The sequence below is a fragment of the Anguilla rostrata genome, chromosome 19 (genome assembly GCF_018555375.3).
Source record: "Anguilla rostrata isolate EN2019 chromosome 19, ASM1855537v3, whole genome shotgun sequence".
In the NCBI taxonomy this organism is placed as follows: domain Eukaryota; kingdom Metazoa; phylum Chordata; class Actinopteri; order Anguilliformes; family Anguillidae; genus Anguilla; species Anguilla rostrata.
This window is the reverse complement of record NC_057951.1, coordinates 3,278,041-3,297,767: the sequence shown is the minus strand read 5'-3', so window position 1 is coordinate 3,297,767 and position 19,727 is coordinate 3,278,041. Positions and strand designations below refer to the sequence as shown.

The window sequence follows — 19,727 nt, the reverse complement described above, 5'->3', positions numbered from 1 at the left end:
CCCTGATTAAAATTACCACATGAAAAAATAAATAATACACACCAGACACACGTATACACCTGAGCTGCTCGGCTGCCCTACAGAACTGAAGATCTAAAGTGAATTTTACCTGTCACAACGAGACTGGCAGAATCTGGATTCCCCCTCTCTTTCGGACTGTTGTAGAAGCACTGGTAGTCGCCTTCATCTGAACATCGTGTCTGTCTGATGGTCAAAGACATGTTTCCATAGACGGCTTGTTCTGGGGAAACTGAAGCTCTGTTCTCGAACCTGGGCCCATATGTGGTGGTGTTCTTAAGGAGCTGGTAAACGTTCTCTCCACCTCTCTTCCAGAGGATATCCAGATCAACAGCACGCGCTTGTATATTAATTTTCCCAAAACAAGGAAGAGTGGCGGACATTCCCATCGCTACGGAAACATTTGATGGTTCTGAGAGAGAGACAGAAAAAGAGAGAGGGAAAGAGAGAAACAGGCAGACAGAGATTTACAAAGTATTCCTGGCATACAGGAATTAACAGCTCAACCATGTTGCTTGGGGTAGATGAAGGCCCTGATGCAGCATATGTTGTCTACTGCATACCACCCAAGGCTTGTGGGTTTTGTACAGACTGGAATGATCCTGCCCCCCAAAAACAATCGTAAGAATAATAATAATAATATCCTTTGTCAAAAAACAGCTTTTAGGGCTATCAAATCCACAAGCACTAAAAACATTCACTCAATCTGTCGGAAAAAGGCAACATGCACTGACCTCTAATTTCCAGTTTCACATCTGAAAGAACGATCTCAGTCTCATCCCTGTACTGGCATTTGTAAATGCCGAGGTCACTGTACACCACAGGACTGAGGAGGAGGCTGTAGTTTCCCGGATCTTTTAAGTAGAAGGATTCCACCCGTCCCTGGAAGCCGTTTCCAGAGGAAAAGGATCCGGTATAGAGGTCAGCCACAACCAGGCAGTCAGGATACTCATACTGCTGAAAGCGCCACTCCACATCCCTGCTGTGGTCTCCATGGCAGGCGAGAGTGAGGGAACGGCCGATGTTCACAAACATGTGGACAGAGTAGACTGGAAATGCTGGCAGCAGGGCTAGGGGAGGGAAGCTGGATGTTCAGTCAGCATTAAAAGGGAGAAATATCACAGGGCTGGGCTTTTCATGCATAAGAGGGAAATCTCACAGGACTGGGCTTTTCATGCATAAGAGGGAAATCTCACAGGGCTGGGCTTTTCATGCATAAGAGGGAAATCTCACAGGGGTGGGCTTTTCATGCATAAGAGGGAAATCTCACAGGGGTGGGCTTTTCATGCATAAGAGGGAAATCTCACAGGGGTGGGCTTTTCATGCATAAGAGAGAAATCTCACAGGACTGGGCCATTCACGCATAAGAATGAATAATTTATAGTTTAAATCATTTAAATCTAAATTTTTGTCCACCAATATGGCAGTGACGCATGAAGTTTTTATTTATTTTAATTTTTTTTATACACACACACACACACAAGCATATACAATGCTGTAAAAAAGTGTTTGCCCCCTTCCTGATTTCTTTTATTATTGAATATTTGTCACACTGAATGGTTGCAGATTATTAGACAAAATGTAATATTAGACAAAGAAACTAAGAGTAAACACAAAACACATAAATTATATATATATATATATATATATAATTTATTTCATTCATTTAATAAAAAAAGTTATTAAACACCCATATCACCCATGTGAAATAGTATGTGGCAAACAAGCCTGCCACAGGCCACCGAAATGGCTTTCCAAGGGGCCCTCCAGCACAGAGACACAGGGAGATGATGTTCAAACAGTCCAGGTTTATTTTTAAGGTTGGCAAGATGTTACCGCCAAGGAGCAGATGTTAAAACTGTCATGACAGAGGCTCCCTTCTGTGAGTGGGGATGGCAGATTTAACCTGTGCGCGCTGATTACCTCACTATGCACAGGTGCAGCCACTCCTGCACTCCCAACAAAGCAAAAAAACAAAATAAAAACACTCCACTAAAGATCTTCAGGGTGGGTGGCCCCGGAACAGTCCAGTAGATGTTGCAACCCTCCCCCGGACGACAAGGCAGCCCTTCTTCCTCCTCCCTCCCGGAGCACGGGAAGTCCTGGGCTCTGCTGGCTGGTGGAGGCGTCACCGGGCTTGGGCTGTTCCAGGGGCTGTGGTGGGGTGGCTGGCTTCTTTCTGGCGCTGGAGACCAGGAACCCTCGTAGCTGTGGTGGCCGCCAGTCGGCTCTGCTGGCAGGCTTGTTTGCCCTCTCCAGGCAAACCAACGAACCAAAACAACAAAAGGGACAAGAAAGGAAGCAAAATGGCGCGGCCACCGCTCGTGCGCCGCCCGTAGCTGACCCGCCTTCCCGGCTAAGTCCAGCTCACGGCACAACCACCTCTCGTGCACCGCCCGTAGCTGACCTGCCTTCCCGGCCAGGTCCAGCTCCTCAGCGTCCCAGCTGAGGATCGCTTCCTTCCCCTCCCTGGTCATCTTCCGCTCCCTGTCTTTAGCCTGGAGGATCCGTCCGAAGCTCTGTTGGGAACACCTCAGCTGCCCCTCCTCCAGTGTGCCTCCTGGTTAGCCCTCCTGTGCCTCTTCCCTGTGCCGGAGCAGCCCCACGTTGGGCGCCACTGTGGCAAACAAGCCTGCCACAGGCCACCAATGTGGCTTTCCTAGGGGCCCTCCAGCACAGAGACACAGGGAGATGATGTTCAAGCCGTCCACATTTATTTACGAGGTTGGCAAGATGTTACCACCAAGGAGCAGATGTTAAAACTGTCATGACAGAGGCTCCCCTTGTGTGGATGGGGATGGAAGATTTAACTTGTGCGCACTGACTGCCTCACTATGCACAGGTGCAGCCACCCCTGTTCCCGGGTCCAATTATGCCTATAGTGTATGTAATGTATGTATGCCTGTAATGTAATGTAATGTAATGTAATTAGCCTGGCCAATTATCTAGTAATTCATAACCATTATCTAACTAGCCAGGTCTAATTAGCTTGAACCAGGGAAGGTGTGGCTGCTTAAACCAGCTATCCCCACACCACACAGTAACTGCCCTCGGGTCTTCGCTACCCCTAGCCGACTGCAGACCTCAGCCAGCACCCGCGATTCAAAATTTCGCCCCTGGTCGCTGTGGAGTTGGGCGGGGACCCCGAAACGGGCAAACATCTCCTCGACCAGCTTCCCCGCTGTTGTTGCAGCACTTTGGTCCGGCACCTCGGGCCACTTCGTAAAGTAGTCCATAGCCACAAGCACATAGCGGTTACAGGCCTCAGTGACAGGGAAGGGGCCAAGGACGTCCACCCCCACTCGCTCCATCGAGGCCCCCACCACGTAGCGTAGAGGGGCGCGGGAGCGCCTGGTAGGCCCCTTGCGTGCCGTACAGGAGTCACAGCAGTGGACGTGCAGCTCCACGTCCCGGCGGCACCCAGGCCAGTAGAAGCGCCCCCTCAATCGTCGCAGGGTCTTGCTGTTCCCGAAATGGCCCGCCCCCACCGAGCCATGCACCAACCCGAGGACTTGGGGCCGGAGCGCTCGGGGAACGAGGAGTTGGAGGAGGTTGCTTCCAAGCCCGGGTGCCTGCCACCGCCGATACAGCAGCCCGTCCCGCAGCTCAAGGCTCCTCCTTTGCCCGTAGTAGGTCTTGAGCTCGGGCCCCTCAGCCGAGACCTCAGCCCACTGCGCCGGTGTTTCTGCCTCCAGCCAGCCCCTCACCTTTCTTAGCGTGCTGTCGGCCTCCTGGCCTTCTCGCAGCCGCTCCTGCGACACTGGCAGTCACCCCGCCTCGCTGATGTTAGCGGTAGCCACCGCTAGCTCCACCTGGCTCTTATCTTCCTGTCGCTGGCAGTGTTGACAATCCAGCTCAGCACAGGGACGGCGGGACAAAGCGTTGGCGTTGGTGTGGTGCCGCCCCGCCCTGTGCTCGATCTGGAAATCGCACTCTTGTAGCTCTTCTAACCACCGTGCGACTTGGCCCTCCGGGTGCTTGAAGTTTAGGAGCCAGGTGAGCGAAGCGTGGTCAGTGCGGAGGCGGAAGTGGCTACCTTGGAGATAGGGTCGGAAGTGCCTCAGTGCCTTGACTACGGCCAGCAGCTCTCGGCGGGTCACGCAGTAGTTCCGCTCTGCCCGACTCAGGGCACCGCTGCAGTAGGCGACAGCTCTCTCTCCGTCGCTGTCCTCCTGAGAGAGGACGGCTCCCACCCCCACGTTACTGGTGTCGGTGTCGACAATGAATGGGCGGTGCACATCGGGATACGCCAGTACGGGTGCCTCCTTGAGAGCCGTTCTGAGCCGGGCAAAGGCTTCTGCGCATTCAGCGGTCCAGACAAACGGCTGGTACTTGTCGGTGAGGCGATGGAGGGGACTGGCAATGGAGGCGAAACCCCACACGAACCGCCGATAGTAGCTCGCCAACCCCAGGAAGCTGCGCAGCTCACCTACATTTGCTGGGGTCGGCCAATCCCGCACAGCAGTCACCTTAGCTGGGTCGGTGGCTACCCCTCGCTCACTCACAACATGCCCCAGGAAGGCCGTCTCCCTCCGGAGCAGCTGGCACTTCCGGGGATTCAACCTAGCCCAGCCCGGCGAATTGCTGCGAGCACGTTGTGGAGGTTAGCGAGGGCGTGCTCGAAGCTACTGGCATGTACTAGGAGGTCATCCAGGTACACTACGCAGCAGCTTCGGGGGACGGCCGACAGCACCCTTTCCATCAGCCGCTCGAACGTGGCAGGGGCATTGCACAGTCCGAACGGCATCACGCGGAACTGCCACAACCCTTGCCCGATGGTGAAAGCGGTCTTAGCTTTCGCATCCTCGGCCATTCTGACCTGCCAGTAGCCACTCCGGAGGTCCAGCGAGCAGAACCAACTGGACCCCGCGATGTGGTCTAGCGCCTCGTCGATACGGGGGAGAGGGTAGGCATCTTTGAGCGTTACGGCGTTGAGGCGCCGATAGTCCACGCAAAAACGCGACTCTCCGTTCTTCTTCCGCACTAGGACAGCAGGGGCCGCCCACGGGCTGTTGGAGGGCTCAATGACGCCTGCAGCGGCCATCTCTCTAACCTTCTCCTCTGCCCCCAGCCTCTTTGCGAATGACAACCGGTGAGGCCGCAGACGAACCGGTGCAGCGTCACCAGTGTCAATGGTGTGCTGCACTAGCTCGGTCTGCGTGCATTCCTCATCACGGGCAGCGAAGAGGTCTGCATTGTCCTCCAGCAAGCGTTCAAGCTGTTGGCATTGGTGAGGATTGAGGCCGCTGCAGCTGCAGCACAGCTCGCAGACAGCACTCACCGTGTTGACAGAGGGGTGGGCAGGTTGTGACAGTGGGGCAGGCGAGCCACGCTCTGTGTTGGTTAGCTGGGGCGGCGGCTAATGAGGGTGGGCTGAGGCTGCTCGGTGACGGGTCCTCCTGGACCTGCGTTTCCTCTTTGGGGTGGCGTGGAGGGCGAGGGTGGTGGCACCGATGGAGAGCCTGGCGTTGGCGACGTCCACCGTGGCACCCCAGTGAACCAGCAGATCCAGGCCGATTATGCACATGTCGCTGATGTCGGCCAGCCAGAACTCGTGCGTCACCGCCTCTCGGTTTCCGACCTCCACGCTCACCATCTTCTTGCCCCGCATGCCGAGCCTCTGTCCCGTCACTGAAAGCAGCTGAGTGGTGGTTGGGGACCAGGCAGTGTTGGGGAGCGTTCCTGGTCGCACCAGGGAGATGGTGGCCCCCGTGTCGACCAGTGCCCAGCAGGATTGCCCATCCAGCCTACAATGCAGGTATAGCCCGCCCGCCTCTCCCAGTCGGCCCACTCGCTGTTGGATGGATTGCTCTTCCGCCCTCAAAAGGGCAGGCTGCTCTCCTGCCCTAAAAAGGGCGGGCTGGAATTTGCTTTCAGCTCTCATAATAGAAGGATTTTGCTCATAATAGAAGGTTCCCGCCTTCACAAAGGCAGATGAAACATTTGCTTCCGCGAGTGGGACCGAACTGGTTTCAGGCGCAGCAGGCTGCTCCTGATTGAGGATGGGTTTCCTGGGACAGCGGTTTCCTCACAGCGCCGCCCCCACGTTGTTTCCTCGCCGGCCGTGGCCATCGGGGCTTGGGCGCTGGTGCTGGGCAGTCGTGGGCCAGGTGCCCTGGCTCATCGCAGCGATAGCAGCGGCCGCGCCGTGCTGGGGGTGAGCGTGCCCAGCGGACTTCCTCCTCCTCCTCCCCGTAGCAGTCGCTCTCGCGGACACGGGGCCGGGTTGTCTGCCCTGGGGCCAAGCAGAGGACGTCCTCCGCCCTCTCTGCTTCCTTCAGAGCGTCGTCTAGGGAGCGGGGCGTGGTCAGGATGACGTGCTGGCGCAGCCGTTCCGGGGAGAGGGTCTGGAAGAAGGCGTGCAGCGCGAGCTAGTCCTGCCCTGCCGAATCGAGGGACGGGTAGCCCTGCCGTGCGTGGAGCCGCACGTCCGCAGCCACGGTCCCCCAGCTCTCTTTTCCTTCACGGCGGCAGCTGTTCAGCTTCTCCCGGCTGCTGTGCATTGACCGCCTCCGGCCGAAACGCCTTGCCAAGGCTGTCGTCAGCGCCTTGAGATCGCCCTGTTCAGCAGCATCAAGGTCTACCAGGACCTGCAACGCTGGGCCCTCCAGGGCGAGTGCTAGGTGCGTCGCCGCCTGGCTCTCGCTCCAGCTGCAGTGACGGGCAGCCAGCTGCAGTTGGGCTAGGTACGTCTCCCACTGCGCTGCTCCACTGAACTGGGCTAGCTTCAACTGTATGCTAGCTGGCATGCTAACTGGCGTGCTGGTTGTCATGCTAGCGTTGGCTGGCGTGTTAGCGCTAGCTTCCCTCGGGTGCGTTGGTCGAACAGCACTGGCTCCGTCTGCTTGTCTGGGGGCCCTCTGTCGTTGCGCCACCGAGCTCTGCAGGTCGGCGCCCGTCGCCGTCTCTGCTGCCTCGGTCTTCCGCCGCCTCGGTACCCCCAGCCTCTCTTCCAGCTCTCGGATCGCCTTCTCCACTTCAGCTAGCTGAATCCCACTTCCGGACACCAATGTGGCGATTTCGCGAGGAAGCAGAGACGGAGACTGGCTTGGCTGTTTTCGAATCGCTCCCGGGGAGCGGTTCGCCGTGATTGGCTGCCCCGGCGCAACGGGACGAACCAATCACACAGCCTTAACGTCACATCACACAAAGGTCGGATAATTTACATACAGCGGGAAACAGCAGCACGAGACAAGCAAAACAGAGACAGGCAGGGAATACAACAACAGTATTGGCTAATTGACTAATGACAGAAACATGACGGTGCAAATCATAAAACCGAGGGCTGCTAGCGCTACGGAAGCGATTCCTAGCAGGCTACACACATTCAAAATAACGAGTATTTACACGATCGCGGAGCGGGACAAGTGAACCGCTAACAAGCTAACAATTATTTAGTTACACACAGGCAAGATCGCCACAGTATGTTTTAGTTAACAGCCCGGATATTTGGATATTGAGCCATAGGAACACACTGAATGAAACACAGTGTGACAACAAATAGAGAAACACTTAGCTTATGGTGGATGAACAAGATATCTACGCAGCTTCCCATTTCATACACGTGTGTCGGATATGTGTTAAAACAATGTATTCTTACATTACATGGCATTATTCCTTCATAAATAATGAACACAACCAGAACTTGGTTTTGCCCTCAGACTTTTGATCCCCACTGTCTCTTTGCTTTGATCTACTTGTGAAATTTAAGCAACCGTGCACTAAATCTGTATATTGATTGGGTAGCCTACACAGCTGGTGTGATGAGGTGTGCAAGATTAGATGGGCTTTTTCCCAAACTTCGGATGACACTGCATACGGTAGCCATCTTGTGCATTGTGGAGGTCAGATTATTTTTCAGAAAGTTGTATCGAGTGTTGTCAGTGACCGCATTTAAATGCATTTGATTTTGGGGATTCATGTTACAGTAATGCTCTAGATCTTTCCGTGGCACAGCACCATGGCTGATTATAAGCAAAAATCCTGAAGCCTACATAATTATAGCCAAATAATAGCAAAACGAAAAGGCACTAATCCTGTTACTCTGAGAAAACTAAGAGCATTACCCACCACCTCTTTCCCCTTTCCTCCCCCTAATATCCCACATATACCCCATCCCCGCCCAGTTTCTCTGACCCTCTCAAACAACCTCTACCCATCTAGATTATATAATTCACAAATCATCAGCCCATGCTCGACCGTTTCGTCCACTAAGCACTCATCACGTAACCCGATTTCATGTCTACCAATCAATTTCAGTGATGAATTTTGTCCTGTATGGCCAAACCATAACCTACTCAACATAACCTCTCTCCTGCAGTTCCAGCAGTAATATAGAGGAAATCAGGAAGGGGCGGCGAGGGCTGGGATGACATATTTCCTCGTGAGCATTATGCAATGTGCGGACATCATCTTATCATGCGATGTATCCTCGCTCCAGAACCTGCAGAGACCTTTCTCAAGTCAATTCGCACCTTGGCCATTTTCTAGAGCCGGTTTTGAAATTTCACTTATCTACTTAACCTTAAACGACCTTTACTTTAAACCTTTTGAAACCAAACACTTTCATTAGTGCCAAATGCACGCGTGTAGCGTACTCACCCAACAGGACGCAAAAACTTGCACATCTCATTTCCGGCTGGGAATCGCTACTGAGACATCTGACTAAAAACCATTAGTAATAGTATTACATGAAAATTCCTTAATTTAAACTCTCTCCAGTAAATCAGACATCTTTTCTACGCTGGCTAGCTTCGCATGTCTGGCTACGACGCTGAAGTTGGCTCCCGATTCGCAGCTCGAAATTTCTGCTCCACCTTAAATCGGTTGCGTTATATGATTGGACGGTTTCGCGGTCTTCCTATTGGATTACATGGAACGTTTGAAGAAGGATTATTAAAAAATGCAATGGTAAAATTTCACAGAAATGGGGTAGGTTGTAGACCAGGACCCCTTCTGCCTGGAATAAGTGTCAGAATTTTCATATTTCATATTTTTCAATTGGCGTCTATTGGATTACATGGAAAGTTTGAGGTGGGATTATTAAAAAGTGCAATAGTAAAATTTCACAGAAATGGGGTAGGATGTAGACCACTTCAGGAGCCCTTCTGTCATAATTAAATGTCAAATTTCAGACTTATACATTTTGATGAGAAATGGCCATCTAATATATCAATTTTTCAATAGGATTTTATTCATATATTTGTTTATATAGGAGTTTTATTTGAATATGGTGCAGTGATTTTTCGTCCACAACATTTCAGAAGTGCATTATTTCCTGTTCTCTCATACACACCTGATGCAATGGTGAGACTATTAGATTTTGAGGAGAAAACAAAATGCGTGACACTGATATGTCCATAGTACAGTCTTAAAAGACATGTGAAGTGAACGTAACATAATTAAAAATATATATTTTTAAATTCTCATTACCACCTTTGTTCAATATCTCTCTTGATCCGTATCTCTCTTCTAGAAGCAAATTATAACCTTTGCAAATACGTAAGGAAAACCGCGAAACCGTCCAATCATATAACGCAACCGATTTAAGGTGGACCGGGAGCCAAATTCAGCGTCGTTGTCTTGCTAAAGTTAACTTCGATACGCAGTTCTTCATACTGTTAGACTTCTGATGCATATCCCTACTCAATCTAACTAAAAGGAATCATCTGCCCATCCAATGAAAACTCCGTTATAGCTAATTTTTTTTAGCGTTCATAGTTCTCGGTAATTCTGTCATTGCTCATAAAAGAATGCACTGCTTTCCTATTCGCCATTTGAAGGTATGGTGTTTTCGGGAGAAGGGTCTGCCTGCAGGCAGGGGACTCCCTGAAAACTGAGAAGGGTGTGCCTGCAAAATGTCATGAAACTAGGAGTTTAACAGCATGTATTTAAACTACCTCCCAGACGCTGCATATCAGAAAAATTATACCTTTTGGCATTGACCTTCCCCCTCCTTATAATTCATAACACTATTGCATGTCAGTGTTAAATCAATTGTAATTGGGTGGTGTATAGCCATTGTCTGTTTTAGGGAGACATTTGAGTTAAACACTGAGAAGGTTTTCAGTACCACATCGGCCTTTCACAGAGCAAAAACTTAATTCATCCATAAAAAAGTTAGCTCTGAATCAGCGAGGTAGGCCAACCAAAACAGTTAATAAATTATTCAAAATTTCAGTTGCAATGCCCATGTAATTTACAAAACAGTCCAGTTTGCATGTGTTTCTCCGTGTTTGATATTCCGTTAAATCCCGTTTCATTCAGTTCATAATTGCAATACGGTATTTCTTTCTTCCCCACACACACATATTCATAAACACATGCACACCACTGTCACACCCCCACATTCATGCGCACGCACACATATGCAACCACGCGCGCGCACACACACACACACACACACACACATTTACTCTCACACACCCACAGAAACACACACATACACACAGCTAATCCCATCCTCCTGGATCTCTCTTCCCATAACCCCCTGCCTTTACTCCTATTTTAGGTTTCGGGGCCCTTCTAACTGAGCGACCACTCCAGTTCCATTCTTTCACGTCCACGTGCCAAAAAAAACAAAACAAACGAAAGTCACATTCTGTCTGCACTCTGTAAAGGAGCCGGGGCATGCACAGAAACAAACGCGCGAAACATCACCTTGGGCAGAATTAATGCTGGAAACGGTTTGTTTGCGACGATGAATGACACTCATCAAACAGCCTAGCAGGAAGCCAGCGTCGACTCGTTTGCTCTCAGGACAAATGACCATTTCAATATCGCTTTGGGAGAGATATCCACGTGAAACGAATCGGTCTAACAAGTCTGTGGGAGAGCAAGAACAAATCAACAAATGCATCCAAAGGAGCGATTTTTTAAACGGAGGGCTGTTTAGTCAACGTCGTTTCGGAACAGCAGGCATACGTGGAAAGTGCCTGATTTACACCACCTTCCTCCATCTGTGGAATTAACACCAGATCAACCACTGACCTAAAAATGCGGTGGGTTCAAACGGAATAAAACGTGGTTAGTTACTGGACACCAGTCTCTCAAACTGACACTTTCAAGATGCGGCCTGAAAATGGCACAAACCAACATGTCTGAACTATGGTAATTTAAAAAATGAAGCTAGAATAACTGGCTGGATAAACAGCAGTCGTTACATTACATTAAATTAAGCTCATTAAGCAGATGCTATTATCCAGAGTGACTTACAGTGTAAGAGAACATACAGACAGGTGACAAATTAAAGGAAAAACAAACAAAGTGTCTTAGTAAGGTGTTGGGCCACCACAAGCCACCAGAACAGCTTCAGTGTGCCTTGGCATAATGCCTGGAACTCTACCGAAGGAATGGAACACCATTCTTCCAAAAGATAGTCCCTCATTTGGTGTTTTGATGATGGTGGTGGAGAGTGCTGTCTAACAATTCCGTACATATAATGTACTATGTAGTGACGAGTCAGATGTTACAGTATTAGGATTATAGTTCATAAGTGAAATCCTCTCTCAACAAGGTTGCTGGGTACCGCTACACAGAAACTCACTATGAACTATCAATCAATCAATCAAACTTTATTTATATAGCACCTTTCAGACAAATCAAATTGCAATGTTTTACAAGCGATTTACAAAACATAAAATGTTAAAATGGATTTACATAGTAAAGTTGGGTAGTTAAGATAATAAAAAATACATAATAAAATACAATACAAACAATAAAAATAACAAGAAATAAAATGACAAAATATTACACAAAGTAAATTTTATGAAAAAACAGTGAAATGTTAATAAAATAAAATAAAAGACGATGATAATAAATAAAATAAGTGTAAATACTAAGACCATAAAATTGGCCTTTCTCCTAGCAGGATTTGCATTTTTTTCTCATTTGTTTGGGAAAGGAAGTCCTTTATAATTAGAGAAAATTTGTTGAAGTAGTGTGTCCTAATTTCTGAATATTTTTCACAATGTAGGAGAAAGCGCATCTGTTTCCACCTCTCCTGTCTTACAGTGACCACATATACGTTGTTATTTTGGTAACCATGTATTCCGGTGTCGGCCTTTTTCTATTGCAAGTGTGTGGTCACTCAACCTGTACTTGGTCAGGATCTGCCTCTGCTTTGTATCTCTGACAGAGAAGAGATACTCAGCCAATTTGTTGCCTCTTTTTACGGTCCGATAGCAATCTAGTTTGTTTTGTGTTTTAGTTACATTATCCCAATATTCCAAAGAAGAGATTTTGATCTGTTTCATTAATTGGTTTACTTTGATTTGTTGGTAAGCAGTGCTGGTATGAAGCTGGTCTGTGATTTGTGTTAGTTGGGTTAATAGGTTAGACAGCTTCATTACCAGCTGACTGAGGGGACTCTTTTCATGACTGAGTTCTTGGCCTTTCATTGCCTTAAATTGCATTGTCTTGAGGACTTGAATTGAGGTGCATCCAGAATTTTAATGCTCTTTTTTGGATACGGTCTGAATTTGTTGGTAATGGCTCTGGTCTGCGTTGCTTTTAAATTTTTAAAGCAATTAATACTTAGACGAGTTTATACGTGGAGATGGGGTTCGATGGGAGAAGGATCCGATTCAGACTGTCATAAGGTTGATAGAACTTAGTTGAGTTATTAAATTTAAATTAATTTATTGTATTATTTCAAATTTAATTATTAGGGGGTCACCCTCGGCTACCCTGTTTATGGCACAGCATTCTGAATACTGAACCCAGAATAACTGGAGATCACCCTTTATCAACCTCAACACTTTTATTTTAAAAATTATTTCGAGGGAATCGACCCTTGGCACTTATGAATTCAAATGTCTCTATTTGACTTCGTTGGTGGATCATTCCATCAGCATGAGAGAGGAAACACAAACACACACATACAAAAATATAAGCTTTAATGACTAATAATTGTTATTGGAAGTTAAGCAGTTTGGTTGTAATATGGGATAGGATATTGGCACAGTATAGCACAATCTCATATACACGTTTTCAACGTACAAAAATGCCAAGTTACTCACACATACAAGACATACACCGTCTAGAACTCATTCATTCAGACTGCCAAAATTCAGGCCTGCCATTAAAAGTATTGATATCAAAATGACGCCACGTTACGGTACTACAAACAATATAGGCTATCTTTCCTCACCAAAATTAAATAAGATGTATTCCAAAGCAATGCTACCCAATATTTCCTCAATTCTTTCAAGTCACCTGGCCCTGTGTGTATAAGCATGCAGTACATGGACAGGCCAAACATATGTGTGGATGGCTTTCTCACAGTCAAGATTGATTGAATAGGTGTGTAAATGTCCAATTTGTATTGGTATGTATGTATTTCGTTGCCCAGCCTTTTTGTTGCGTGAATGATAGTCTGTTTCTTGGTATAAATGTCTGTTCGTAAATGTGAATGTAACATGCTGCGAGGGAAATGTCCCCATGTGGATAAAGAAGTTCTCTATGTATGTATGTACAATATGTATTTGACATGCAGTATTTATTGTATGTAGCAAATATACAATCACTTGTACATTTACTGAAATTCAGTTCAGACGCAAGTACAAACATGTGTTTTCTGGAGAAATATGCTTCCTGTAGTTACTCACCAGCAGTTTTCTACATTAATTTCAATGTGTTCCATGAGGCAATTTGAAATATTTGACACAAAGTTTGCATGACATTGTACAATGGTAAGATTACAAAACACAGGGCCAAGTGACTTGAAAGAATTGAGGAAATATTGGGTAGCATTGCTTTGGAATACATCTTATTTAATTTTGGTGAGGAAAGATAGCCTATATTGTTTGTAGTATGTGTATCATGCCCATTCTGCTAAAAATATGTTTTTAGCAGAATGGGCATGTAGGTGAAGATTGACATGATCACAGAAGTAAATGAAGTGACCATGAGCGAGCTTAGTTTCAATATCGAACGGTATATGTAACAGTCTGTATAAAGCATTAGTCGTTAAAGTGGAAGGTTAGGTAACGTGTGAAATCTATTGCACTGATGGGCTTTTCTCATGTTCAGTACTAGTAGTTATAATTATGAGTGAGTCATGATTTGAAAGGTAATGTTTGAATGGGGAGTTGCAGAACGTACATACGTAGTAATTGTTTGAATGTGGCTAGATAGAGAACAGGGCGAGGTAACATGAATGTAGAAACATGGCGTTTGCTGATAAGAAGGTTTTGTACAGTAGCCAAGTGAATAAATATAGTTAGTAGAAATGGCACAGTGGTGAACTGGTGTAACTTTTTAATAAAAGGAATACATTTGCCGTCATGAAATGCATATGGGTGGCCGTGAGTGAGTTTTGGTAAAGCAAATATAAGCGTAAGAAAACGTTAGTGTAAAAGAGGAAATTATCTGCCTGAGGGCGAGGCGGGATTCAATCCTTCAACCGGAGGTTTACCAGTCTGTGACTTTGTTAGTGCAGCACCATGACATAGCTATGCAATGCGTGAAATATCATTAGCAAACCTGTCCGTGGTTTTAAAGAAGAACACAGGCCAGTAAGCACAGAAGAGCTCCCATTGAATCCATATGGCTTTGCAATATTGTAGCCGGTTAATAACTGAACGTGCAGACGGTAAGTCATAACGCAGTGTATACGTTCGGTGAACGGCGGGTAGATATGGTGCAAAAGCAATAATTGAGAAGTAGTAGACAATTATTAGTGAGGGTAAAAGCAGGTTAAAGAAACATGTTCCTAGCTGGGCTTGAACCTAGGACCCCATGTTCCCAAGACTGTAACCTTGCCCACTAGGCCACAGGCAGACTAGCTGTTTAAACTGGAAATGTGTCAGAGTAAAAAGGTATGGGTATTTTGCGTGTATATGCGAGTTTTTGATTGGGTCGTGTGTTCAAACAGACTAAAACGTGGTCAGTTGCTGGACACCAGTCTCTCAAACTGACACTTTCAAGATGCGGCCTGAAAATGGCGCAAACCAACATTTCTGAACTACAGTAATTTAAAAAATGAAGCTATAATAATTGGCTGGAAAAACAGCAGTCATTACATTATATTAAATTAAGCTCATTTAGCAGATGCTACTATCCAGAGTGACTTACAGTGTAAGAGAACATACAGACAGGTGACAAATTAAAGGAAAAGTGTCTTAGTAAGGTGTTGGGCCACCACAAGCCACCAGAACAGCTTCAGTGTGCCTTGGCATAATGCCTGGAACTCTACCGAAGGAATGGAACACCATTTTACCAAAAGATAGTCCCTCATTTGGTGTTTTGATGATGGTGGTGGAGAGCGCTGTCTAACAATTCCGTACATATAATGTACTATGTAGTGACGAGTCAGATGTTACAGTATTAGGATTATAGTTCATAAGTGAAACGCTCTCTCAACAAGGTTGCTGGGTACCGCTACACAGAAACTCACTATGAACTATCAATCAATCAATCAATCAATCAATCAAACTTTATTTACATAGCACCTTTCAGACAAATGAAATTGCGATTCAAAGTGTTTTACAAGTGATTGACAAAACATAAAATGTTAAAATGGATTTACAGACTAAAGGTGGGTAGTTAAGATAATAAAAAATACATAATAAAATACAATACAAACAATAAAAATAACAAGAAATATAATTACAAAATATTACACGAAGTAAATTTTATGAAAAAACAGTGAAATGTTAATAAAATAAAATGAAATTAAATGCATGATCAACAGTAAAGTGTTGATAAAACAAAATAGAATGAAATAAATGATGATGATGATAAATAAAATAAGTGTAAATACTAAGACCATAAAATTGGCCTTTCTTTTTGCAGGATTACCATTTTTTCTCATTTGTTTGGGAAAGGAAGTCCTTTATAATTAGAGAAAATTTGTTGAAGTAATGTGTCCTAATTTCAGAATATTTTTCACAACGCGCATCTCTGTTTCCACCTCTCCTGTCTTACAGTGACCACATATACGTTGTTATTTTGGTAACCATGTATTCCAGTGTCTGCCTTTTCCAATTGCAAGTGTGTGGTCACTCAGCCTGTACTTGGTCAGGATATGCCTCTGCTTTGTATCTCTGACAGAGAAGAGATACTCAGCCAATTTGTTGTCTCTTTTTAGGGTCCGACAGCAATCTAGTTTGTTTTGTGTTTTGGTTACATTATCCCAATATTCCAAAGAAGAGATTTTGATCCGTTTCATTACTTGGTTTACTTTGATTTGTTGGTAAGCAGTGCTGGTATGAAGCTGGTCTGTGATTTGTGTTAGTTGGGTTAATGGGTTAGTCAGCTTCATTACCAGCTGACTGAGGGGACTCTTTCATTACTGTGCTGGCTTTCATTGCCTTAAATTGCAATGTGTCTTGAGGATTGAGTTGAGGTGCATCCAGAATTATAATGCTCTTTTTTGGATACTTTATTTGTTAGTAACGGCTCGGGTCTTGGTTGCTTTTAAATTTTTAAAGCAATTAATACTTAGATGAGTATATACGAGGAGATGGGGTTCGATGGGAGAAGGATCCGATTCGGACTGTCATAAGGTTGATAGAACTTAGTTGAGTTATTAAATTTAAATTAATTTATTGTATTATTTCAAATTTAATTAGTAGGGGGTCACCCTCAGCTACCCTGTTAATGGCACAGCATTCTGAATACTGAACCCAGACTAACTGGAGATCACCCTTTATCAGCCTCAACACTTAAAATTATTTCGAGGGAATTGACCCTTGGCACTTATGAATTCAAATGTTTCTATTTGACTTTGTTGGTGGATCATTCCATCACCATGAGAGAGGAAACACAAACACACATATACAAAAATATAAGCTTTAATGACCTATAATTGTTATTGGAAGTTAAGCAGTTTGGTTGTAATATGGGATAGGATATTGGCTCAGTAGAGCACAGTACAATTCCGTACATATAATGTACTACGTAGTAACGAATCACGTTACAGTATTAGGATTATAGTTCATAAGTGAAACGCCCTCTCAACAAGGTTGCTGGGTACCACTACACAGAAACTCACTATGAACTAATAACTACTAAAATAATTTTAGGCACATAGCCTATGATTAGTCTGAGACAGACAACAATCAGTTACACTCGACTCATAACACAAAGTTCTTTAACCATACGATTAGGTTTACCGTCTGCCCACTGTCTTGCTACTGCTGGCTCCATACGCATATACTAGCATACCAATAGCTAACAGTAGGTTAAACTTTGAATTATGGCGTTACTTACGAGTCGGAGTGTGGAGGAGAAAGTGATCCCTGAGACCCAGCTGAGGCAGCACGCGCTCAAAGCTGGAAAATGCAGCTTTAGACAGGCCAGCTCGATCGGCGACACCGGACTCCCAACCCGAGCCCGTCAGCACACACGGCTCCAAAGCAGTGCGAACACTAAGTCCAACGGTACAGCGATCCAGGGTTATTCAGCGGGGACACTGAGGCTAGGATAGCTTCCTAAAAATCAACGTGAGCCACGGCTCGGGTACGGAGGAAAAAGGAAAAATTTGAACAAGATAAAAAGAAGAGACGCGGCCTCGTTGGTCATTGACTTAAAAACCTGGTCGGGATAGAGCGGTCTGAGCTGTCATTGGCTGTTTGGAGGGCACATCTTCCTATCACGTCCGCCTCTCCCATTGTGGGGCGGGTGTCAATAACTTTGGTAAATATTTATTCAATTCTGATCTAGTTGGATAATTATTTAGCAATGCAAGAAAGGTGGATATACTTTGTACCCCAACCTTCGTTGTGAGTATTAAAATATACCCATACCAAACATGATTACTTTAGGTTCAGGTTAGAAGATGATGAAGAATTTTTTTCATTTTTAAGATGTGCAGGCCAGGGAACTCTAATACTGTAATATTCTAATAGCCTGCACTCACTGAGTTTTTCAGACCTGTTGGATATTGTAATTGTATTTGCTAATTATTCAATTAGACTTTCCTCCATTCACTGGTGTGAATGAAGCGGCCTTGAAATAGGCGACATAGCTCAGGAGGTAAGAGTGGTTGTCTGGCAGTCGGAGGGTTGCCGGTTCGATCCCCGCCCTGGGCGTGTCGAAGTGCCTCTGAGCAAGACACCTAACCCCTAACTGCTCTGGTGAATGAGAGGCATCAATTGTAAAGCGCTTTGGATAAAAGCGCTATATAAATGCAGTCCATTTACCATTACCATTTACTGAGGGTGCCCACTAGTCGCCGGTGGTGCTCTATAGGGATACGCAGCAGTTATCTAGGCGCCGAGTTGGCACAGCCCAAAGCTATCACACCATGGGGGGTTCACACTGCGAGCGTGGTTAACTGCGAATGAGCATTCGTTACTATGCCTCCTCTGCGTGCAAGGAGGTTGTTAATTCCCCCCAGTGTGATTTTTAGCTCTTAGAATTATGAGTATCTGGCATGAGGGGTCTGGCGAACCTGAAGGGAAGTGGAAGATAGTGTTGGAATGTTGAAAGTAACAGACAGACTCATTTGGGAGCTTATGCAGAAATAAAAAATGTGAGCCCTCAGAGAGAGGACTGCAGAGAAACAACTTACAACTGCCCTACAGGACACAGAGAGAGGGGGTTCAGGGCTGTCAGGAAACAGAACGCAGGCTGATCTGCTCATGGACATCTGCACTGGCTGCTTGGGGAAGGTCTTCTCTCATTCTGAAGAACTTCCAGCCTGCAAAGGCACTGCCAGCCAGAACCAGCAGCGACACCATCACTCCCACCACTATCCCAGCCACTTCTCCAGCAGAGAGTCCTGCAGAGAACATGGAGAAAGAGGGACTCATTTGGGAGAAATAGAGAAGAGCAGGTAATAATCAAGAAGGAAATACTACAATAATAATATTAATAACAACGATAACAACATCAATAATAATACATTTAGCAAACATCCAGAGGGACTCCTCCATAAAGGTTCATACAACAAGCAGAGCTGATGCCAAGTTAGCAGTCTGACTAAGTGTAGTAGCACATTAGGAGTAGGTACTGAAGTAACGTTGTAAACCTACAACATAATAGGAAGTGCCAGCGTAGGTGGGAGGACACTGTGGACGCTAAGGCAGTAGGACTCTGAGATGGAGCCCTGGGGAACTCCTGCACTAAGTGTTAAGACAGTGGGACTGTGCTGATAACTTAGGAAAAGTACATCCAGTTGGAATTGCTGAGATACCGGTTTGAGGGCCAGAGTCACCATCAGGATCAACTGTATCAAACGCAGCAGAGAGGTCTAGACAAGATCAAGAAAGGGGACAGGGGGGCAGTTTTTGCAGATTTGCATGATTCTGTTATGGGGGTGGGGGGGGGGCTATAGTGACATTCTTCTACTCTCAGGTAAGCCACTGCCATTTCCTAGGACATTTTTTGAGCCTAAATCCTGTCTTACAGCAGCAAACCAGCTTAAAGGCATCAGAGCAGTTTCTCCAGCTTTATTTTATAGACAGAAAACCCAGTACAGTAATTTGTGGCCAGATAGAGGTGAAAACCTGCACTAAAGGCTGCAACAGGCCATTTTTATACTTTCTGGAGTAAAGCAGTCCACAGGCCAATACATTTCAGTAAATTCAGTGGCATTATAAAAATATACAAATTTTATGCAAATTCCATAACAACTGTAGACTACTTAAAAGAGAATCAGTCTTATTTTCAATAATTGTCAGGCCATAGTACACTGATAGTCTACAATCATTGTTTGATAAATGTTTTATTTAGCAAATTTGTGGAAAGACAGAAAAATTGAC

The 19,727-nt window shown here is 45.9% G+C and overlaps 1 protein-coding gene and 2 long non-coding RNA genes across 3 annotated transcripts in view; 1 reads left to right on the top strand and 2 right to left on the bottom strand.

Moving 5' to 3' along the window:
- Window positions 1-19,727, bottom strand: part of LOC135245440 (uncharacterized) — a 158,572-nt gene that overhangs the window by 84,330 nt on the left and 54,515 nt on the right. The window contains exons 13-14 of the mRNA XM_064318485.1: window positions 753-1,088; window positions 110-430 (exon numbers count right to left, since the gene is read on the bottom strand). Of these exons, the coding sequence (XP_064174555.1) occupies window positions 110-430; window positions 753-1,088 (657 nt within the window). The remainder of the gene's footprint in view (window positions 1-109; window positions 431-752; window positions 1,089-19,727) is intronic.
- Window positions 7,883-9,704, bottom strand: LOC135245454 (uncharacterized). Its single transcript, XR_010327260.1, has 2 exons — window positions 8,620-9,704; window positions 7,883-8,461 (listed from the first exon to the last, which is right to left on the bottom strand). It is a non-coding gene; the product is annotated as an uncharacterized LOC135245454 (long non-coding RNA).
- On the top strand, window positions 15,969-18,716 carry LOC135245457 (uncharacterized). Its single transcript, XR_010327263.1, has 2 exons — window positions 15,969-16,314; window positions 18,655-18,716. It is a non-coding gene; the product is annotated as an uncharacterized LOC135245457 (long non-coding RNA).